This window comes from Talaromyces marneffei, chromosome 2, assembly GCF_009556855.1.
Source record: "Talaromyces marneffei chromosome 2, complete sequence".
NCBI lineage: Eukaryota > Fungi > Ascomycota > Eurotiomycetes > Eurotiales > Trichocomaceae > Talaromyces > Talaromyces marneffei.
The window spans coordinates 2169690-2193212 of NC_072349.1; the positions used below are offsets into that span (position 1 = coordinate 2169690).

A 23523-nucleotide genomic window follows, 5' to 3' on the forward strand; every position below is an offset into this window, starting at 1 on the left:
GATATCTTATCGGAGTGGGGCCTTCAACGGTGTTATTGGACCGAAGAGTCGGGGCTTTCCCCTGGCGCCCACACGCTAAACCATACAGGGCGGGCTTTCAATATATTTCTCTTTATCCGAGTCAGGCTAAGTCCAACGAAGGAATGACAGAGCCCTTTGCTGGCCGGTGATTGGGGGCTACCCCTATGAATTTGCATGCATAGTAATACCAGCATGCACTAGAGCCAAAGCACACGGCAGTCGAGCCACCAACAACGCTGAGTGGACAGGCGGCCCAGAGATGCGCGCCCTGAGTGGTTCCTGGCCCGCTCCGGCGTTTCATCTTGAATCATGGCGTCCGCTGGTCCCTTGCGCTTTCCCCAAATCAGGCACCAGATGGCACCTTCCCTGACGCTGCCCCCCTGTCGCTGCCAATCTTGCCAAGTGCTCCTTCCTGCCTTCATGCAGTGTCTTACTACAGTAGTCAACTCTTAGCTTCTCAAGTTAGCACCTTCCTTCCCTCCAAACCCCCCCTCCCTCCCTGCAGGTCGTTCGTTCTTCCTCTGTTTCGTACGTAGTAGGTTGACCTGTTCGTGTGTGCTGCTGGCTACTGCATCATTATTTGCTTTGCACCTTGCTTACTTTGCCGACTCTCCTTTCTCTCTTTCACTATTGCCTGTCCTTGGTGCTCACGAACCAGGACATATGATATTCGCTCCCTAACGGAACCTGCTTCTGCATCGTTTTCGCCGTTTCGCCGTGGGATCGCTCTCCTATCATTTCGACCCACGCAGTAATTGATTGCTGTGTTGTTTTGTTCAGCACCTCATCGCGTGCTGCAGGTATCGCTTCGTTCGCATTGCTTGCAGTTTGCTATCTTGCAGTATTAGAGCCAATCCAATCGAATTGATCAACTCAACTCTGCATTCTCAATCGGATTGCGACATCGCATCGGAGACGACGTATGATACGGGATATCTGACTAGGAGGATATCGTATGCAACAATTGCACGCTGCCTTGGTGATTCTAGCCGTAGTTCATACACCATATCGTGGGACACGAACTGCACCTCTTCAACGCGACTACTAGTTAAAGGAGCTGGAATACAACTGGTCAAATCATGCAATAGTCTACAGACAGGTCTGGAACAAACCCGTTGGGCTACTAAGGAAATCGTCGCCCGTCGTCAGGACCTATATCAATACTACATTCTTTTTTTCGCGGCCCGTAACTGGTTTACTTGGCGGCCGACTTATATATCCTCGAGATGTCTTGTCCAGAGCCTCCTTCAGCCCTTGATGGGCGTTGTTCAGTTGTCTATAACAACACTATCTACGTTTACACTCCTTCCGCATTATTATCCCTACCTCTCGAACAGGGCGCCGAGTGGACATCTACAAATGCTGGCCAAGGAGTCACCGACGCCGTCTGTGTCACAGGTACAATTGATGGCTCCGCCGATAACCAAGCTTTATATGTTGTCGGAGGTACTACGGCCGACTCGACATATATGGGTCTTCAACGATACTCATTCGCCAATAAAAAGTGGGAGTCCCTTAATCTGGGTGGTGGTCTTCGGAATACAGTCAACCACAGTGCTATATATCTCCCCGGCACTGCTTCGATCCTTGTCTATGCAGGATCTAATGATGGAAACCAGGATGCGTCGACAACAACCTTTGAAATTCCCCTCGCAAACGGAGGGACGATACAGAACCGTAACGGTGCCGGTATAGCAGCTGGGATCAAACCAACCTTATTACCTTGGGATAGTTCGACGGCCGTTTACGTGGGAGGAACTCCTACGAACACTGAAGTGTTTCTTTACCATGGCGATAGTGGCTGGGGCACGTCACAGATTTCCCTGGCCAGCGGCATACCCAGTACTGCCGGTGTTGCCATCCAATCAAACGCAGACGGGAGCAAATTTTTGGAAATTTTTGATATGTCCGTCTCCCCAAACAACGTAACATACGTCGCTTTGCTGCAGCCCGGTGGTTCTGCGGCATTCCCTGGTGAACCCGTGACATTCACCACTTCTCCGTCATACAATGGTACCCTAGCGTCCACAACGACACGCAACAGTTTCTCGTTGGCCCAGTCCTATAACGGCTTAGTCGTGATAGCTGGCGGAAGCAGCACGGATGCCATCACTGTTTTTAACCAGACTCAGAATAGCTGGGTCAACACCACAAAACTCTTTTACGGTGACGCAGTAAGTGCGGGCCTCCAGCATCCAATAGGTCCATCTTCGACAACTGCTCCGACGACCAGCGCTACGGCTGCGACAACAACATCGGCATCGGCAACAACCACTGCCGCAGCCTTCGGTGGGACCAGGATCAGCACGGGTGTCGTCATAGGTGCAACTCTAGGTTGCTTGCTAGGTGTGGCTGCCATCCTAATTATTCTGCTGGTAGTCCTTCGCCGTTTTCACCGAAAGAATGGTACCTTGGGCACAGGTAGCCGCCGTTATGGTCAAGATAAAGACCGGCTGAGCTTCCAGGATCAAGGTATTGAACCTCTCACAATGGCTGCCGTGCCTATGGCTCGAAGCCATGTGCCTTCAGCAGTCGACTCTCTCAACATGATTTCTGGGAAATTTGAAAACGAATATCCTGGTACATTCATGGCAGATAAAACTCCAGTGACGACCCGGTCTTTGATACCACCAACTAAGACCACCCTGACAACGATTACTACTAGCCAGGCAGATCAGTATAGAAATAATACCCTCACCCCTATCACCGAGTCTCACTCACGGGGTGATCGAAGCACTGATGAAGGTTGGGGTAAATATTTCCAGGATGGAGAAGGTCCGACGACTGACTCTCCTCGCACTACAATGAATTCGGACATTTCTCAGATCACCAAGTCTGATTATCGAGGTAGTATGTGGCCTCATGAAGTACCAGAGAGAACCACAATTGCATTGAGTGCTCTAGATGGACCCAGACCATTAGGACAAGTTGCTTCTGGCAGTCCTAGCACAGAACATTTACCGTCATTTGGGTCCCGGCATATCCATCAAGGTCAGTCTGCTCATATATCTAGCGCAGATTCGGTCAGCTTCGTCTCGGAGGAAGAAGATGACCATGACCGCCATAATGCGTTTTCTTCTGGCGTTCCACAGAGCGTTCATGATGGAACACAGTGGACACACCAGCCTTGGAACCTACGACCACCAAGTAGCAACTATACCGATAGCTTCTATCAATCAAGTGCACGTGAACCCTCGGGTGTGCATGAGCCGATAATTGATGCTCGGTCTCATGGACGAAGATCAAGTGGCATCCTTCATGACGACAGGGATAGCTATTCGTCGAAGAAAGTCAATTCAGATATGAGCTGGTTGAACTTGCATGCGGATAAATAATTTTTTCCACCAGATGTTTCAACATAAAAGTCGACGTTTTCCTTCTCAGTCGTGCCTATCAGTCATCCTCAGTTCGATTTGTCTTGACGACACAAATCACATCTCTTTCCTGGACAAACAAAAGTTCAACATTCTCTGTATTATTTTACCCTTCTCGCACCGTCGAGTCTATGCACGGACATACTTGCTGTTGACAAGCTTCATTTCTCTTTTCTGTTTTGATTTCTGTGTTTCACTAATTTATACCATAATAGTCCACACAATGTGTGGGACGCTGGACATTTCCATTCATTCTGCTCTTTATACCCCACGGAGAGGGCTCGTTTCCTCGGCTCGTTTCCCTTTTGTTCGAACTGTCACTCTTTGGGCTAAGGCATAAACTGGGTTTTCAGGTTGTTTGTTTTTGTGGTTTGGTTTTGACTGTGCATTGCATTTGTTCCAAACTAGCATAGTGTGAGCGATTTGATGTTCTGAGAGTTGACGTTATTTATTGTCTAAATATGTGTCTCTGTTGAAGACTTGAGTAGACCTAAGTACTTATTGGTCAATATCAGAGATCTTAAATCAATCAGTCCTTCCACATAAGACTATCTTGATTACTGAGCTTGGAAGCCGAAAAGACTTGTATAATGAATTGATCGGTGAGACATTACGTTCGACGCATGCTACAAAACCTATGTAATGCCGGTTGCAAAATCCACCTCATCAGCCTACTATGTAGTACCAACACATATTACAGGCAGGCGATCCAAGCTGGCGGAGATAAGCAACCTTATGCCGATTAGGGCTTTGGGGGAAGGGAGGTTGGAGTATGGGAGGATAGCATCATTATTCACGCCCCTCATGAAGATCTCGGGTTTAACCTTTAATTTCCATGGCATCAGTGCCAGATACAGAGGTTGACGTGAGACGGACACGGACGAAATACGGACATATTGGATATTTTCCAAAGGCCAACGGTCTTAAATAGTACACACCTCCTTCCTTAGCGCGACTATTCGGCCAAAATGGTTCTTTAGTGTCAGCACCATATTGTGGATATAGCAGGTGACTATTGTACAATTGCTCGTAAAGAGATGTTAGGCCACTGGAAAGGTATAAATGGAGCCTTGAGCCAGCTCTCTGGACAAGATTTATTCGAATCACCCAAGACAAAAGCAAAATCATTCCTAATAATACCATACCTAGACATATGAAAATGGCCAAAAGCGTCTTCATCACCGGCGCCAACACGGGCATTGGCTTCCAGATCGTGCGTGCCCTCTATGGCTCATCAAAGGAGTCCTACCAAATCCTCCTGGGTTCCCGATCTCTCTCCAACGCACACAACGCCATCGAAGCCGTCAAATCCGAATTCCCATCGTCACCCACAAGCTCCTTGACACCCATCCAAATCGACATTGAAGATGACGACTCGATTGCCGCCGCCTACAACGCGATCTCGACCCAACTAGACGGCAAACTAGACGTCCTCATCAACAATGCCGGCGCACAACTCGAGCACGGCCTAGCACAGGGCAAAATCGCCTCCGAACGAGAACTCTGGGATAAATCCTGGAGCATCAATACGACCAGCACACAAGTAGTGACGAGCAAATTCGTCCCATTGCTTCTGCAGAGCTCTGATCCTCGACTCCTCTTCATAACATCCGGCACGTCTGCTTTCGCTGGATTAGATAATGCCGCTCTAGCAGTGAACCAGAGCCCAGCTGAAACAGGGTGGCCAAAGACAGGGTTTATGGGCGTGCCAGCGTATCGAAGTGCCAAAACGGGGCTGAATATGTTGATGCGTGAATGGTATCGGATTCTCAAGGGAGATGGGGTTAAGGTCTTTGCGATTTCGCCGGGATTTCTTGCTACGGGGTTGGGCGGGGATACGGAGTTCTTGAAGAAGCTGGGTGCGGCGGATCCGAGTGTTGCTGGACCGTTTATTAGGAGTGTGGTTGATGGGGAGAGGGATGGGGATGTTGGGAAGGTGTTGACTAAGGATGGGATTCAGGCGTGGTGATTGCTCTGAATAGAGACTGCAAGTTTCTTTTTTTTTTGTCTGCTTGTCCTCTACCGAGATCACCAATACTGAGCAATGACTAGTCATATTAGAATCTCGTGCAAACCAAGAAATGAACGGCCAAGTAGAGCATATAACATCCTTTACTATGACCTATAAATACATCTCTCGGGCCAAACAGTGATGATAAAGCATAGCAGCAATCTCTCTAGCCACAGATTTTCTAATCAAGAATGGGACTCAATTTATTTCCCAACACTATTGAATAGATCGAATTGGCTTGTGGTCAACAGTCTAGGTAATATCGGGCATCTTATGCTTGCGAGCCGAAAGGGATTGACATGAAAATCCCATGATGGAATATGGATAATGATGCATGTGGGTTACCTAAATATATCCAAGTACCTACATAGGTCTTAGCACATCAAATGAGATAAGCCAAATACCAGACATATGATGTGCATAGGTTGCATCACTCTGTAATTAATATGGTAAAGTATGTTTAGGAAGTCTAGTAAGCAATTACCTGGGCACATGAGAAATCTATGCACTACTTGGGTATCATACTTATACTACAAAATACTTTCTGTTAACTCCGATTGAAGTAAGAGTGGAGATAGATGCCATTGTCTGCATTAGGCATAGAGATAGTAGATGATTGGATCAGGGATATAGTCACCTTCGCAACAAGTCACCGTCATTCCAAGCAGGAGGTATTGACATCGAAACTCACTACAGAACATAGAGCCTTGTCTTGTTCTCACTCTCAAGAAGCGAGTCAGGATCATCGATTTCAAGCTTAGTGTAGTTCCGAATGAGGGATTGCACTCTGGGAGAGGTTGGACTGGCACGCATTGTAGTGGTGTCGTACTCTTCCAACTTTTCAGTTTCGTTGACCTCTCCACAAAGGATCATAGCTAATGGGTTTGAGGAAACGTCAGCAAGAATATCGGCAAGAATGTGCAAGAGAGGCATGTCTTGGTTCATGGCGAAAACAAGTGTATGCTTATCGACTTCGAGGAGTGCCTCTATTTCTTCCAATGGCTGGATCCCGAAATGTTTGAGGAGCACCTTCTCGTCTGCTGGGGTATACTTGGGCTCTTGTGCATAGCAAGCAACCTCCTGATTACAGGTTTTCTTTATAAATTCCCGTATCTCCTGTATCACAGAGTGCTGGGCCACGAAATCTCTAATCAAGCCCGGTTCCTTCTTCCAGCCGTACCACAAGGAACCATTCCCAAAGGCAATTATTTTCGTTACTTTCTTGAGTTTTTCAATCTCAATTGCCTGAAGTGTAGCTTGCACTGAGCTTCTTGTGGGACTCGTAATCCAGTTCTTGTAGGCCTCATCCCGCAAATGTTCAAGCGCCTCGATATCCTTGTCTTTAGGTGTTTCCAAATTCTGAGCATAATCCTCGTCAAAGTCCGTTTCCAAGGTGGTGATTGGATACCCCAAACCCATTAGGAATATCTGTATCGGGAGGTATCCCATTGCCTTCAGCCTTGAAGTCGGTGGATTAGTTTCTCATTTTCGACCCCGTTCAAACGATGTGATATATTCAATAAGTCAACAACTTACTTTGCTTTTCCATCAAACATGCGGTATCCCAGATCTAGAGTAACCTTGTTAGACTTGCTTTCATTAACGTAGTCCGGGATTGTGAATTCTGGGTCTTTGCAATTCCCCGTTTTGTATTCGTGAAGCATCCTCCACATGTCCTCCATAGTCTGGCGCGGAAAGATTTTCTTTCCCTGGAGGTACAGTTCTCGAATCTGTCCAGCCCGGTCCGCCATTGTGTCTGGTCGACTTCGTCCTAGCAGGCTTGTAGATAGATGGCAATGACTTGTCAAGGAGTAGGGATGTGATGAAGGGTAAATATTCTCGTTAGAGGATAGGAGTAAGTATAGTAGAAAGTTTGTGATCGTTCTTGATATGAAAGTCCAGGGTCTACAGCAAGTTTCACTCCCTATTTATGCCCTCACACTCTACTTCTCTGACACATATCCTGGACACAGAGTCATGTACTTGCTCATTGTGTGTCAATATATGACAATATACATCCATATACTGTAGTATCAGCTCCGAATTGACTCATGTACCTATGAATTCAGTTGAAGCATTGGAGATGCACCTATGAGCCTCAAAACCGCGTGTGGGAAATCCCGCTGACTCTCAAAAATTCTATATATGTATATGGTTTTGAGATTCTTTGGATACTACTGGTTCTTTGCCAACGGAATCATAGGCTCGGACGTTCATTTTTTGCTGGCTTCCAGTCCAGTGCAAGACACCTATATCTTTCCTACAACTTCCTGATGCGTCATCGGACTCTATCTCAACTTCTTGCTACAAATTGTGTTATTTTGAGTCATACTCAAGACTGAGAGGGTGATTCATTCCATAATTGACTTTACAAATGCTGGTTGTTAAGCATCGCAGGTCACTTAACGCCGAAAATCCGCACACCCGAGAAAATCTTTCTATGCTTAAAGTACTTTACTCACAAGTAACTGATTATTACATTTTATTGGCGTTAGACATGGCATTCAGATGAGCTTTGTGTTGAGACGAATCGAATGGTGGCTTCATAATCGTTAGGGCTAATAAATAGGGTTAGGGCTTCCGCTCGATTTTTCGCAATTGATTACGATGAGAAACATTGAGTGTTATAAAGCGATGATAAAATGCAAAGGAGAGGATAGAGGTGTTTCTTCTTTTCAATTTCCTCATTTTTGTTACAAGATAATTCCTTTTTATGCCGTCAGATCGATTGTTTGGTCTGGAGTCGAGGTAGATAGAAATTTCGGTCACATACAAACTTCGAGATAACCATCTACCTACCTAGATAAGACTTGTTAGGGGCGAGTTCACCATAGGACTTGAGTATCCGACTGGCTCGGTGATTGAACCAGTTTGGGTCAGCTCGAGCTCGCCTGGGCATGTTTCTTAGCAAATGTGAACCTCACTGATCTTGTCAGAACCCTCAGTTCGCCAAGTAAAAGCGGCGAGGGGAGGGGCCCGGTTGTAGCCATCCGTCTAGTTGTTAATAGATTTATCGTAATACTACAGAGTAACTAACTACGTATATCAGTTCAATTTCATTATATAGAGCAGTATCCAACCATCTCCTAAGAGATACTACATGTGCTCAAATAGTATCAGATCGCGTGGGCGATGTTGTGTTGATATTCCTGGCCCCGGAAATCTGCAGAATCGTTTCTCAAGCTCCAACTCTCTCGCAACAACAAAGGCCACAGACAAATTTCAGCTGCCTCCACTCGTTACAGATTCAGAATCAACAAAAGGATTCTGATCTGTAATTGTGGCTTACTACATAACATTGTACCGCCTCCTTCAATCCCTCCATATCCATTCGATCGATCTGGACCCGAGACAACAGCTGAAAAAACATAGCTAGACCCCGTCGAAAATAGAGTTTGTACGGAGTACAACGTATGAGGAAGAGTACGGAGTAAAGTTTCTTGCTTCACCGTATGCACTACACGTACACACCCAACATGAGAAGGGTCCATGCTTCATGATGATAATCTCACCCTACGGGTCGGTAACCCTGGAGGCTGCGGACTAGCAGCGGCGACATACATCAGCTACCGAGTTAAATGGCTAATAATATAAGTTGCTATATTATTACCTAAGATTGGGCGTCAGGATTGAGTAAAACTAGTTAACTAACCATGTTAGATTGAAAAGTCGTAATTGAGCGTAATTGAGCTCGTCTCGTGATGCTGGCTTGTGCTTAGCACTTGCACGTTATCAAACGTGCCTCGTATGAAGACTTATCATGCACGGAGTAACTATAACCGTGAATCGAAATCGATATTCTAGATGCATTACTGTAGCTTGTTATCATCCTCGATAATCTAATAAGGCGGAGTGTACGAATTCCAGCAAAATGTTTCTATTATCATTACAAAGCACATCCAACTCTACAGAAGCAGTGTCTATACACACACGAGTCATTGGAATGGAAATAATCCCTCACGACGTAGGCGGCGAGAGTTGTTCTCTTTCTAGAAAAAATAAGGCCTTAAGGCTTACGCTCCCTCAAACGGTATACTAATGCATACTAATGCAAGCAGACCCCGATCCCTGTAGGGGAGAAGGGATGAAGCTGAAACTGATCTTTAACCTAATCAAGATAAGTCTGGTGAGCCCCTCAAAACCTTGTTTTGTTCTTCTCTCTTCTCGATCGTTGTCTTTCACATGTACGGAGTACGGTGTTAATTTTTAAGAATCGGGACTTACCATTTCCCCCCTCTTTTATTACCTGATTCGGCAGTCCATCCAGGGTTTCAGCCTTCGGGGCCTAAGCTGCTTTAGGAGTCTAGTCCACGTGGATGATTAAGTTAGGGCTTTGGTTACGTGGTGAAGCACGTAGTAAACGTACCAAACTATTGATTTTGGAATATTACGGTATCGGCTTGTTATAACGCCGTATTTCCACACCGTGCACTCACTTCAGGGCCGCATACAAATTGTTGCATGTATTCCCATCGGTGATAACTAGATTGCCGCACCCCTTTTCTTACTCAGCTTTGATTCGGACTCAACAGTACGGAGTATTACGAAGTACTACGTTTTTTTAAAGTCGAATTGTTGTTCTACATGGCTCTTCCTGGCTTATTTAGATTATGGGTATCAAAGTACTCGGTACCCAACCCTCGATTATTCGGCCCCAATCGGATTTTCAAAGGCGGTACCTTGGTATATATTGTAATCTGTATTCATGAAGCCATTGGACATTATTCAAATGGCATCATGTCGGTCAAAGCAAGCCATTCATACTCTGTAGTATATATGTATTGATTTTGGGGCCGTTCTGACTCGTAGATGCACTAAACACGGATATTCCCACAACTTAATATACATGTGTAGTAACCTGCAAAAACCAACAGGTTCATATGCAGGACACCATGCAGCAACAATCAAGCACTGATATACTGTCGACGGGTCATATTCGTAACTCAAATACAATGAATTGAAGGGAGTGTTGGCTTATCGTTATTTGAAATTGGTGGGAACTAGGTCTCTGCCATCTAAGAACCTCAAAAGTTTCGCTATGCGGCTAAACCCTCCAAGGTCCTGTCAGGCAGAAGTATTTTTTAGAATATTCTTATTTCGTGAGGCTCATCGTTCAAGCTTTTGGCCAAACAAGCTGTCAGTCAGATCTTCATTCAGGGACTCAACTGGACGAACACCAAAATACTTGCTCAGATCCAGCATACTCCATACTTCGTACATAGAATCTAGCATGAAACAGGGTATAAATCTATGGAGTTAATTACTTGACATCCCACTCGCTCCAGTATCTGCAGATGAGGGGTCTATAATTGGATACTTTCGATGATCAACTTCGTTTACGAAACCGATCCTGAACTCAGTGGCCAGTTTTGACCTTAGTAAGTTCTCCGATATTACGCACGAACTGTTCGAATTAATCTTTGAGAGCACGTAGACCAATGATAATTGCTGCTAAAGCGAACTATTGCCTGAAAGATATAATCGGCTTCTAGGGAGTTTCCTGATGATACACGTAGACATGTATAAAGCGCCGATGAGCGAAATAAGTATGGATAGAATCAATAATAAACATATATACGGCGGATCTTCAGTGGCGATAATCACATTTACCAACGCGAACCACTAAGGTTGGCAACAAGCACACAAGCCAACAGGGTCCTGTTGATATAAATATGGCACAATGCTTGATCTCCATTCGAGCCGTGAAGACTGCTTGTCATATCTACGGGTATCAACGGGTGCGGCTCGTACTTCCGGTGAACGAGACTAGCCTTTGACACGGAACCCTTTGTTCACTATGCCGGAGAACATGGCAGGGTAATATTGACACATTACATGTATAATATGAGACTTTATATATGCCAGGTCTTGTGCTCAGTATTGAAATTTGAAACATGCCAGTTTTCTGATATACAGCGTATAGAGCATATGAGCTTCAGGATCCTGTGTGAAGAATGTGTGCATTGGTTTTGCCTAATCAGGTATATAATCAAATCCGGAAATTTACTGATCCTCACCAGGCTTCTCAGTTAGCTGGATTTTCACAAGGGCAGAAAACCACTAGAAAACTCAGCCAAGTAGTGTACTGTACTCCGGAAGCAGAGGGTTTCATTACGAAAGGGAAGACATACATACACACGCACGAATTGTACATCCACGTTCCTGTAATAAATTTCCCTTTCAACTATTGTACAACTCGAATTTGTTATTTCTAAGTGTATTTTACACAGTTTGACCAATTCGACTCATTATAATAAGAGGGAACTCCCACCGACTATTAATTTAATATATAGTGTGTTTTTCCAGATTTCAAAAAAAAGAAGAATTCGAAAAGTAATTAAAGTAATCTTTAATCTTAATACATTGATAGAAATAAAATACGGTTCGTAAAGCTTTGTACCAGGTAATAATCTCGGCATAAATCTTGTAATTTAAAAATTAAGATGACTAAGCTGAGTCGTCAGAAACTTAGTTAAGTAATTTAGTTAACTTAGCTATTTACTAACAAACTCCTGTCGTATTCGCATACTACATACGTACTACATAAGTAAGTCGTGGATGTACAATTTGTGCGTGTGTACCCTTACGAATTTAGTCGGGTGTGGCCTGGTAAAATCCACCAAGTTCCCTAACTTACTAGTCTGTGTTTCATACTTTTAGGATCCAATTGTTATGGTTCCATTATCATATGTCATATGTACGTACGTATTCCGAAGATCGTTTCTCACTGAGGACTATGCGCTAAATTTCTTCCTCTCAAGTCCACCAAATCAACAGTACGTATGGAGAAGTAGGGTGGTTGTTTCAGGACCGTTGGATCGGATTAGAGGTGAGCAGGTCATGGAGTGCTTTGCACCCAGTAACAGATTTGCATAAGCGCTTGCTTTTCTTCGTTCTCAGGCCTCAGGACTCAGGACTCCCAAATTAGTCTATCAGCCAGCCAGCGGACATGGTGTAACCTAATCACACCGTGATCTGTGATTATGCTTACACGATACAGTACAGTCAGCAATCTCAGCCGCGCGAATTCGAATACGGCTACGTACGTACTAGGTTATCCTGGGCTCCCGATGTCCTGTTCGTGTGGGTCGCAAAGAATAAATTGAGCGGTTTACGGGTGACCCTGGTCAACGTCTGAAGAAACTTACAGGCAAGCCCCCTGGACCCTGAACGTGGCCGGATAGTCTAGCTACTTCGTACTAGTACTCTGTACGGAGTTCCGGCATCTGGCCGATGTGCCCAATCAACTTTCCTTACTCCGTACTCTGAGGAGAATATCTACTCTGTAATCAATTATCATATGATACACTGGCAAACATCATTAAAGCCGCCTGGTACGGAGTATATACACTGAACGATGAGTACAGAACTAGGAAGCACGTATGGCATAGAGTTTGTCGGGTAGAACAATTACCGGCCTCCTTATGCGGGAATGATAAAAGCCGACTGTTCTGAACAAGACAACAAGGTGTATTAATGACGAAGGATTCAGCTCCGCTCGTTGCCTACTGGCTGTGTAGACATGTTTTCTGTCAAATTGTCTAGAGACATGATTCGTGCAGATGAAAAAGGATCGGCTAGCAACTATGCTGCAGCAATGTATGTAGCTAAAGCGTGCGCTCGGAAGTATCCACTTGGAGCCTGCGGTGACAAAACCGTTGTTTTAACGCCAAAAGTACAACTTCATTCGCTCGCAATCAATCCCTGATCGCTTAATCCAACACTAGTTACAGAACTGGGGATTAATAACCACTGATTACTATTTGGGGACTTTCATATAATCAGCCGATACTGGTGCAATCTAATAAAGTTCATGCAGGTAAAATCATAAAACTTGTACATAACTAGCTAGTACTATCAACTCCGTACGGAGTTCATACTGTGTGAGTACCTCGTACCATTTACCCGAGTAGAAATGTCAGATGAGACGTTGAGGCGCCTTACTGGGCTAAAACTGGCGCTAGTATCATTGCGGAGTCTGCCACATGGGAGTAATGATAACGCTTGAAGGTGTGGATCTATACTGTACCGGGGTTCGAGGAAGAATACATGTGATTTTACTAATGCATAATATTCCACGAGCTTGTGTGATGGCCAAATACGCACGGAATATCCGAGTGTACGTTCGTTACCGTGTATTACCGTACCTTGAATTGTGAAAGATTGTCATGTAGTACGTACTATAAGATGAGACGAAGAAAGTGGGCCATGACTGGGGACTCGCTCTCCAATTAGATCGGATATACCCCGACACGATAGGATGCACCAAGTTTGGGTCTACCGTTACACTACTTCGACGGATCGAACCTTGTTTGCGCAGTCAACCATTCACAGAGAGTTCCATCATTTATGACACATTTCATTGGCTGGATGTACGGCACGAGATTTCTTGGTATCCAAAAGGGGTGAGATTCAAGCTTAGGAGTGATGGAAAGACTACAATTTGAATCACTACATAGTACATACTCATGATGGAGTCACAGAGGACCCGCCCTTGACCCAAAAACAGGCGACTGTGAAGCCAATCGATCGTGGGTATAGATCGTCATCTAACGTGGATTCAACATTGGTAGAGTAGGAACCTAAAGGGGATTTTGATCAGTATCGCAAAATTTGGTCCGTTTACCCCTATCTACGGAGCAGGCATCACAAGGCCGTGGCTTTATATTGGACCCTGTTATATTGAGCAACTACCCAGTACGTCCGGTGTTAAGTTACTCGTTACAATACGTTACAAATTCTATAGTTACCTAGCCTAGCCGACACTGATGTTATGGTTGTCCCAGACGTTTGGTTGGTGGCGTGTCAGAAGGATCGAAGGATCGAAGGATGTAAGTGAATTTCAAGCCGCTTATACCAAAACAGACTGCCCTGTGCTCCGTATTTATCATACTTCTCAATGCACGCTAGCAGTCATTTGTCGGGTATTGACAATTGTGGAAGCGTATACCGAGATACTTCTGTGTTTCTCCTGGTTGAAACCTAAAAAGGGGAATTTTTAAGCTTGTTGACGAATGAGAATCTTTACTGGTGATTCAAAGAACTTATGTTTTGCAAGCGAGCATGATGTTTGAGGTTTGATATCCTCGCTCCTGAATTCTGGTACTAGTTATTGGTTGGAATCTCCAGTCTGTGTTCATACCGTATCGTATTACTGACAACACGAAAACAGTAAGCGTTATCAGGACCAACTAGTTACTGAGCATGCAAGCATGTCAACTTGGTGGTATTACAGGGATAATCCTTATCATCATGCAACTAGGCTCATATCGCAGTATCACATAACTGCGTACTAAACATGTGGATGTACATGGTACGTAAAATAACTTGTTGTTTCTGTTAATGTTCGACATGAAAACGCTAACTTAATCCGTTGTCGCGTTTTCCCGCCGTAGACCCAGAATGGAGATGCTTTCGTACGGTTTTCCTATCTGAGGCTAGAAATATAAGCAGAGGACCTCCATAAGGGTCCCTCGGACTCCACTTTGGCAACCAAAATAAGTTCTGGCTAGTCGTTCCTCAGCTTGCCTATCCTATCATTGGCATTTCTTGTATGAACCCTGAACCTTGTCCGCCTGACACTGTGGCGTCCACCAATCTGATCTCACTGCCAACGTGTGCGGATTCTGCGGATTCTACGGAGTACGGAGGACTGATGTGATGGCGGTTGTGGCCCAATTTTACCAGTCCTTGACTCCCCGTTCTCTGTCCCTTTCACTGCTCATTACTCAGGTTCCACGTACGTACGGAGTATACGAAACAACCAAACAACGAGCTGCTGTTATGCATGGTGGCGTGCACTCAAATGATGCACGATCGTCCCTCGCATATCGGCAGTTAATTTTAAAAACCGTTCTCTCATCTCAGGCCCCTGAAGAAATAACCATATACTTCATCGGTGCCTATTGAGGGTTCTTCAAGTAAGGTTGGCTTAGTCAGTGATAATGTTCAACTTAAGCCGACACCATATCCTATACTAAACGGTCTAATTCTCTCTCTCATTTCATCCTTTGAGTGAGAAGCCCCTCATCTACCCTGGGCAAGTCAGTAAAGTAAACCATGTGGCCATCCAAGAGGGCTTGTAACAAACTCTAAATCAATTTATCAAACTAGACAATTTCCTGCCCTGGAAAGGGAAACGACAATGCTAGGGTTTTTAACGTTCTGTTCGCATTCGGGTTCGGAGAATTCCGTATAAAGTTACAAACCGACCCGGACAAAACTATATACTCCATAGTCCACGGAACCTACTGTATGTTGACTAGGGCATGAACCAAGGAAGGGGAAAAAAGGAATTATTCCCACCAAAAGAAATGAATGAAACGGCAGAAGACGCTATAGTATTACTATCATTCGTTTACCTTACCACTGGAATGATCGTCATCCTAAGTTAAAACTTCCTCGCACGTGGAGCTGGTAGAGTATGGTTGGTTGTTAGTCGTTAGCTTACTTCGTTTCTTCAGCCCATCCATATATTACTTTAATAATTGCCTCTCAGCCCTTCCCAGACTTTCCTCCGCTTATTCCTCCTATTAAGATCTCAGAAATTACTTACAACACGCATATAATCGAATCCCTCATCCTCATCTTCGTCGCCCTCCAGATAGCTTTCTGCTGTTAAAGGACAATATTCCTTTTACATCCCACACTTGTCTGAGGATAGTCTACTTGACACTTGTACAGATAGTGACTCCGCCACTATCTTATCATTCGCCCGCATCGTCTATACCCAGCTTCGTCAGAGTGTTCGGCGTTCGCAAACCAAGTCTCAACATTCGTTTCAGATTCAGGGGTCCTGGAACTATAGCATTGCCGAGTGAAACGATATACCCCGTCAATAACATAACTGTTCTCAACTGTCTCGACAGCGAACCACTTTCTTGAATTGTGACTTAAATCAGTGCCAACGCAACCTGACTTGCTTCCCGTTTTCTGTATTTTGACTCACGATCAACGCAATTCGATTGCTACAACCGATGAGCGAGCGTCAATCAAAAATGCTTTCGATTCTGAATAACGACGACAATCCGGCCTTCGCGGTGCGAAGGACTGCAGACACACCATCCTACCAACCATCATACTACCAGGCCGAATATGCACCGATACAGCCATCATGGACAGCCCATCATGGACACCAACCACCAACACCATCTTATCCAACATCTTCCAGTACCTATTATCCCTCCACCGCTGGTTCTCCGCCATACTCGAGTCAACATCATCATCACCATCAGCCTCAACACGCCCTCACTTATCAACATCATCGCACACCCTCGATACAAAGTAATAGCGACTTGTCTAGTCCATCCATATCATCACCATCAGCAGCCGCTTTCTATGCGCCCTCAACAACGGAGATGGCCAAGACGACAAAAAAGAACAAATACCCATGCCCTTATGCCGCATCTCACGCATGTACTGCTACCTTCACCACTTCTGGTCATGCGGCTCGTCATGGCAAGAAGCATACCGGTGAAAAGAGTGTCCACTGTCCGGTTTGCAACAAGGCTTTTACGCGGAAGGATAATATGAAACAACATCGTCGTACTCATCGATCTCCCACTGACGAAGCTGCTTCTCCTCCAACAGGCGAGTTATAACGACGCGAAAAATGGGGCATTGTGCCTCGACGGCTTTAATACATTATTGTTTGAATGAGGGTTTTGATGTTTGCGCTCAATACCCAAAAAGTGTCATGTCATGTCATGTTTGGAAAGATGGCGGTGTTTCATTCCTTATATAATTCCCTGTTTTTTTATTAGATTCTTCGTGGCGGGGCGTTTATGACATATGATTACTCATTTGGGAAGCAAAGGCATAGAAGTGGTGCATTTCAGCGTTCAGGGGTTTAGACTACCGAAAGGCTTGTTTTTTTTCCCTTTTCTTTTCTATTTTTTCTCTTCTATTCTTTGACAGAATACATGTATTGATATAAACTCGTCTGCGACGATAATACTTTTGAATGTGACCCGAAATAATTCCAAATGACGTGAGCCCAATCCTTCATCGAGTAACTACTAGTGAATCCCGAAACAATAGATTCGGATCATTAGATGCGGAAGTAAATTGATTGACTTTTCACTTCACGACTCTGTTTTAGCTTCACTTCTCTCTTCTGTCTCTTTCTTGTGTATGACTTCTACCAATAACTCTGCCGCTGATAGAGCGAAACCCTTGTCATTGATTTCTCGGTCGTCGCGTCTCACTTCAACACCGCTTCCCTCTAGTTGACGCTCCATCGTGTCAAACAAAGCCGCATCTGAATCCGGCATATAGAATGGTTGCGATGGAGTGGAAATCATACTGATCCCGCTGGTGGGTAGAAGCACCTTGACCAGATCCGATCGGACGGCATGGTCTCGTAATTTGGATGCGATGAACTCGGCGATACGAGTACATTCTTGCGCAGTTGTTCGCATCAACGTGACTGCTGGGTTATGCTCATATAATAAACGCTTGTTCTCCGAAGACGCGAATTCAGCAGGCACAGTATCTCTAGGTCCAAAGTTGACCATGTCGCAGGCTCCCACGCTTACAATCTGTGGGATTCCGGCCTGCGCAGCTGCCGTCAGTCGCTGCGGTCCAGCAGATAGAACGCCTCCAATCAATTCATCAGCAATCTCGGTAGTTGTCATATCGAGCACGGCGTCTATCTGGCCTTCTCGAATTAATCGCTCCATAGCTTTGCCGCCGGCACCAGTGGCATGAAAGACGTATACCTCGTAGCCATATTTCGACTCTAGATGCTTCCTAATAGCGTCCACACACGGGGTAGTGACTCCAAACATAGTGATAGCTACCCTCTGCCTTCGCTGCTTTGCGCCTGCATTCCCTGATGCGCCTTCATTCCGACTTCGATAATACGCTGTCGCAGCGCCTGTAATCGCAGCTGCAGCATTTGTAAGTATTTGATTGAGGATAAAATTTGTCCCCGCAATATCCACAACGCTGTACATCAGAGTGATATCCGTCTCTTCGACGAGATGCGATACATCTCCACTGGCCATTGTGGAAACCATGAATTTCGGGAATCCGACTGGTAGTGCATTGCGCATCACCGCTGTTACGAGTGATGTACCACTAGAGCCGGCGGCTGAGATGATACCATGGATTTCTCCCAATTGAAACAATTCTGTCACATAGGACGTTGCACATTCAATCATGTACTTGATGTACTCTGCTCGAGACATCTGAGTCAAAGCGGATGGGCCATCGGCAGATTTGCGAAGCGCAAGTTCGAAACTTGGGACGTCAATGTGGCTATTCTGGACGGGGTTTCGGCCGACATCGAGTAAAAGCACTTCGACTTCTTTTGTCCTGATGATTTGATCTCGTAGGAACAACATTTCCGCTAGTTTTGTGTCACATGTTCCTAGAACAGCGATACGTGGCCCAGACATGATGTTTTACAGTACGAGAAGATTCGAGTTTATCTGATAATTAAGCCAGGAGCACCATGGGTTGGCCTTATTAATCCAAGATTTCATCCATATCTACATGAACCTGATGTATCAGATCAAGGAAAGAGAGTGACGTATATTAGTTTCACAAAATGTGGCGGGCCGACCCCGCATTCCGATCACTATCGATAATCTTAAGCTAACTACATCCATGCCTCTTCTATCAATCAGATCTTATCGCCATTTGAAAACCATATTCATCGATTGACTTGATTAGAGACCATGCCTCGTCCGACAAATCGCTCCGATATCCTTGTACGACTTCGAAAAGTTATCTCAGATGGCGGTATCATTGTTGGAGCCGGAGCCGGTAGGCCTTAGTTTAACACGTCAAGATTGCAGAACAAGGGGTATTAATTGTTCGAATTAAACAGGCATCGGGCTTTCTGCCAAATCTGAGGAACAGGGTGGGAGTGATTTGATTATTATTTACAATTCAGGAAGATTTCGAATGGCCGGTAGAGGGTCATTGGCGGGTTTAATGCCCTACAGTGATGCAAACGCCGTTGTAGTGGACATGGTTTGTTGCACATAGTGTCACAAAAAAAAAAAGGCAAATGATTGATATCTATGTTTATAGGCAAAGGAGATCTTACCTATTGTCAAACAGACTCCTGTCCTGGCTGGCGTGTGCGGGACAGATCCTTTCAGAGAGATGCCCGAGTTCTTAGGCCAATTGAAAGAGCTCGGATTTTCGGGAATTCAAAACTTTCCTACAGTGGGCTTGATTGATGGCAAGTTTCGACAAAACCTGGAAGAAACGGGAATGGGATACGACAAGGAAGTTGAAATGGTACGAATCGCACGGGAAATGGACATCTTCACAACGCCCTACGTATTCAATGTCGACGAAGCAGAACGTATGGTTCGTGCTGGTGCTGACGTTCTCGTCGCACACGTTGGCTTGACCACCTCTGGAAGTATTGGAGCCGAGACAGCGTTCTCGCTAGATGATGCGGTCAAAATTGTTCAAGATATTCGTGACTCAGCTGTACGAATCAATCCAGATATTATTGTGCTTTGTCATGGTGGACCTATTGCAGAGCCCAAGGATGCCGAGTATGTTCTCAACCATACGAAAGGCATTCATGGGTTTTTCGGGGCGAGTAGCATGGAGCGACTGCCTGTGGAGATTGCCATCAAGGAGAATGCTCAGGCATTCAAAAATCTGAATATCCAGCGAAACTGAACTGCAATACGTGGTATAGATTGTTCAGATCTTCTTCTTTAGAAAAATAGTTGAAAACATGAAATCAATGCAAGCGTCGCGTGGTGTGGGATGCATAACAAGCATCCAGCGTACCACGGAACACGCCGTGGGCGACCGGGTCCCGCCCAGGGTCAAAAGTGGGCTCCCCTCGACCCATGGATGAAATGTTTAACAATATCAGGAGAAAAAGAAAACAAACAATATAAACATTATTAATGCGTATGCCATCATCCCGCATATTTAGACAAAGTAGAATTTTCGTCGAAGTGGACTATGCTCTGATACAATAACAAAGTGGACCCATTTAAGCCACTAAGTGTCTGCAGAATGACGTATGATCAGCCGCTTTTGTTGTCAGAACTGGTCTGGCCGGCGAATCGCCCCCTCCCCTCTTCGATTTGATGGAGATACCTGTCAAGCACATCGCTTGGATGACCGGACGACATGTCTAATTGCTTGACCGCCCTTAGTTTTTTTGTCCGATCTCCTCCCCTATCCCCGTCCTTTGCGTCATTAGGAATCTGTCGGCCCACTCTCGACTCTTCTGTGGGAAGGGGATTCATTTCATCTTATTATAGATCAAGCAATCAACCACGGACAATTTTCTCTTGATCTTGGTCGATTAATTTTCCGCTTAAATGTCAGGCCATTTCCTCACCCTTCTCTTCGAAGCCACCCATCAATCGACTCTGACCCAGTGGCGGTGCGCACTGATCGTATGAGAATCATCCAGCCAATCACTTGCACATCGCACCTACACCGGAGGATCGCTACTTATCGATACGGAGTAACACTCCAGCTTCTTTCCATTTCTCATTCGCCAACAAAGTGAGTTCGAGCCACAGGTGAGGCTTGGCTTTGAGGCATTCTGAGGGCTAACACGAGCCTAAGGCAGAGAACACACAAACGTCAGTGGGTCAGCTGTTTCCTCCCGCCCTCAACCAATCACAACTCGTGGCACGCCCAACACTGCCCCCCTCCTTCCCTCTTTGATCGCAGCCTCCTGCCAGCCCCGCCCTCAAGTCACATCGTATTTATCGGCCATCGCCTGATATTAAAATATCTTTCTCTCGCCTCTCTTCATCATCAAACTACGACTTCTACTTCAACCGTCTTTCGCTGATCCAAATATCGTGATTCTATCGTTTGGCTTTCAGTGACATATTACTTTGATTGCCAACTACCCTGCCATGTCATACTACGACTCCCGAGATAGTCGAGGCTACCGAGTCAAGCGCGACAGGTATTCCCGTCCCGATGGCGGCTATGTGGAAGAAACCTATGTAGACAACCGTGGTGGCTATCCCTATGACTACGATACACGCCTTGTTCGTCGTCGTGGAGACAGTGAAGAGTCTGTTGTTGAAGAAGTTTCTAGAGATTTTCCGCCTGGTGAGTCCTACTACGGCTACCCTCGTCGGGCGGCAACCGTTCGTGAGGGTCCACGCAGAGCACGCTCTGTTGGCCGCGACCCTTACTACGACGAAGAATACTATCGCCGCGAAGACTACCGACCCCGACGAAGCAAGCGCTCCGACGGCCGACGTGAGTAACCACTTCATTGATTTTGATGTTCTCGCTTTCGAAACTAACAAAGAATGAAAGGTGACCGCTATGAACGATCGACATATTCCTCCTCTCGCAGTCCTTCGCCTCGTCCCCGTAGACGCAAGTCTCTAGGGGAAGAAGCTCTGGGTGCTATTGGAGGAGCTCTTGGAATCAAAGCTGCCCGTGACCGCTCTCACGACCATGACCGTGACTCCGACCGAGGCCGTTCCCGCAAGTATCGCTCTTATTCAGATTCGCGTTCCCGCAGCCGAGGTCATCGTGCCAAAAGTGAGGCTCGCATCGCTCAAGCTATGAAGGCTGCCTTGGCAGCAGGTGCAGCAGAGGCATTCCGTGTTCGAAGTATGCCCGGCCCTTGGACTGGTGAGAAGGGCAGGCGTGTTCTGACTGCAGCCGTCTCGGCTGGTGGTGTTGATGGTCTCATTGATCGTGATCCCAACAAACACGGTGGCCGCCATGTGCTAGAATCAATTCTTGCTGGAATGGCTACAAACCATCTTGTCAACGGTGGTCGCTCTAAATCGAAATCTCGAAACGGTACCCGAGGACGTTCTCAAAGCCGAGGCGGTGTCGGGGACATGGCTGCTGCCGGTCTGCTAGCCGCAGCTGGCAAGCAAGTCTACGACCGATTTTCTCAATCTCACGGTCGCGATCGATCTGATTCACGGGACAGTCGCGATGGTGGCCGAGATTCCAAGAAGCGCAGTTCGAGCGTGTCACGGGCCTTAAACAAGGGTTTGGCGGCCCTAGGACTCGATGACAAGAATCAGAGTGACCGACGAAGAGACCGTTCTACACGGTCCCCGGACTATTCAGATTCTGAGGATGACCGCTCATACCGGTCATCAAGGCATGGAAGATCTTCTCGCGATGTACGTTCCCAACGAAGTAGTAGTGTCAGCGGTTCCACCTCCCATGCTGTTGCCAAAAGAGATAGATATTCAAATGGCAATATTGAATGTCAGAGTGATTGTGATAGTGATTCTGACCTTAACAGTGACGATGAAAAACGCGAAAAGAAAAAAAATGTTCCGAAAAGAGCTTGTTACCTCAGGCCTTGCGACAGTGGCCACGATACATGCCGCGCACGGTGTGATCAAAAACCTTGAGGCTCAGAAGAAGCGACATGAGGCTGTGAAGTCCGGTGTGATCAGTAAAGAGCAGGAGCGAACAATGCAGAGAAAGGCAGATATGAAGAATCTAGCCTCTATCGGGTTGGCTGCTTTGGGTATTAAGGGTGCTGTTGACGAATGGAAGGAAGTACAAGAACATCAAGAGTTCGAACAAAAATGCAAGGAGCGACATGAAAGGCGGTTACGTCGAGCTCAGAGTGCTGATGGAAGCAGCAGATATTCGCAAGGGTCTCACTCCAGAGCGGCTAGTGCAGCTAGCATGAGCATGAATACTAGACAGGATTATGGATATGACCATGGGCACCACGAATCACATTATTTTGATGGAAATCATTATGGTGGAGGCGACATTTCGATTGATGTTTAATACTCTGGGCGCTTTTTGTTATTTTTATTTACGACCTGTATGACATGAGATATGACTGTATGATTTATGACCGGGATGGGTTCAGCTTTCTTTTATTCTTTAGATTTATTCAGCCCATGCTTTTAACTCTCAGGATACACAGCTATGCTTTTCCGATTAGAGTCTCTGCAAATTGCAACTTTCTGCGTCATTTGAGAATCCGAAACTAAAAGATGAATTATATCACCAATTAATTGTATCAGAAAATAAAAAATGATACAATGTAGAATTGAAGTATAAGCATATAGTTATAACTATCTTAACTAGTTAGTTAACTTAAGTTTACGCTCATGTGATGATTAGATAAGAGCATGCCAACAATAACGTCATTGCATCATCGAT

The 23523-nt window shown here is 45.6% G+C and overlaps 7 protein-coding genes across 7 annotated transcripts; 5 read left to right on the forward strand and 2 right to left on the reverse strand.

Annotated features, from left to right (window-relative positions):
* Positions 1-1247: 1247 nt before the first annotated feature.
* Positions 1248-3356, forward strand: EYB26_003142 (uncharacterized protein; the record flags this gene model as incomplete). The annotated part of the gene is made up of 1 exon (XM_054262445.1): positions 1248-3356. One exon carries the CDS (start codon positions 1248-1250, stop codon positions 3354-3356), a length of 2109 nt encoding a protein of 702 aa, XP_054118420.1.
* A 1198-nt stretch (positions 3357-4554) lies between these two features.
* EYB26_003143 (uncharacterized protein) lies at positions 4555-5364 on the forward strand (the record flags this gene model as incomplete). The annotated part of the gene is made up of 1 exon (XM_054262446.1): positions 4555-5364. The coding sequence occupies one exon, from the start codon at positions 4555-4557 to the stop codon at positions 5362-5364; it is 810 nt and encodes a 269-aa protein (XP_054118421.1).
* A 732-nt stretch (positions 5365-6096) lies between these two features.
* EYB26_003144 (uncharacterized protein) lies at positions 6097-7157 on the reverse strand (the record flags this gene model as incomplete). Its single annotated transcript, XM_054262447.1, has 2 exons — positions 6097-6865; positions 6943-7157. The coding sequence occupies 2 exons, from the start codon at positions 7155-7157 to the stop codon at positions 6097-6099; spliced, it is 984 nt and encodes a 327-aa protein (XP_054118422.1).
* A 9246-nt stretch (positions 7158-16403) lies between these two features.
* Positions 16404-17006, forward strand: EYB26_003145 (uncharacterized protein; the record flags this gene model as incomplete). The annotated part of the gene is made up of 1 exon (XM_054262448.1): positions 16404-17006. The coding sequence occupies one exon, from the start codon at positions 16404-16406 to the stop codon at positions 17004-17006; it is 603 nt and encodes a 200-aa protein (XP_054118423.1).
* Positions 17007-17489: 483 nt separating this feature from the next.
* Positions 17490-18806, reverse strand: EYB26_003146 (uncharacterized protein; the record flags this gene model as incomplete). Its single annotated transcript, XM_054262449.1, has 1 exon — positions 17490-18806. The coding sequence occupies one exon, from the start codon at positions 18804-18806 to the stop codon at positions 17490-17492; it is 1317 nt and encodes a 438-aa protein (XP_054118424.1).
* A 282-nt stretch (positions 18807-19088) lies between these two features.
* Positions 19089-20055, forward strand: EYB26_003147 (uncharacterized protein; the record flags this gene model as incomplete). Its single annotated transcript, XM_054262450.1, has 3 exons — positions 19089-19176; positions 19241-19386; positions 19447-20055. The coding sequence occupies 3 exons, from the start codon at positions 19089-19091 to the stop codon at positions 20053-20055; spliced, it is 843 nt and encodes a 280-aa protein (XP_054118425.1).
* A 1211-nt stretch (positions 20056-21266) lies between these two features.
* EYB26_003148 (uncharacterized protein) lies at positions 21267-23038 on the forward strand (the record flags this gene model as incomplete). The annotated part of the gene is made up of 4 exons (XM_054262451.1): positions 21267-21621; positions 21682-22620; positions 22697-22933; positions 22992-23038. The coding sequence occupies 4 exons, from the start codon at positions 21267-21269 to the stop codon at positions 23036-23038; spliced, it is 1578 nt and encodes a 525-aa protein (XP_054118426.1).
* Between the last annotated feature and the right edge of the window lie 485 nt (positions 23039-23523).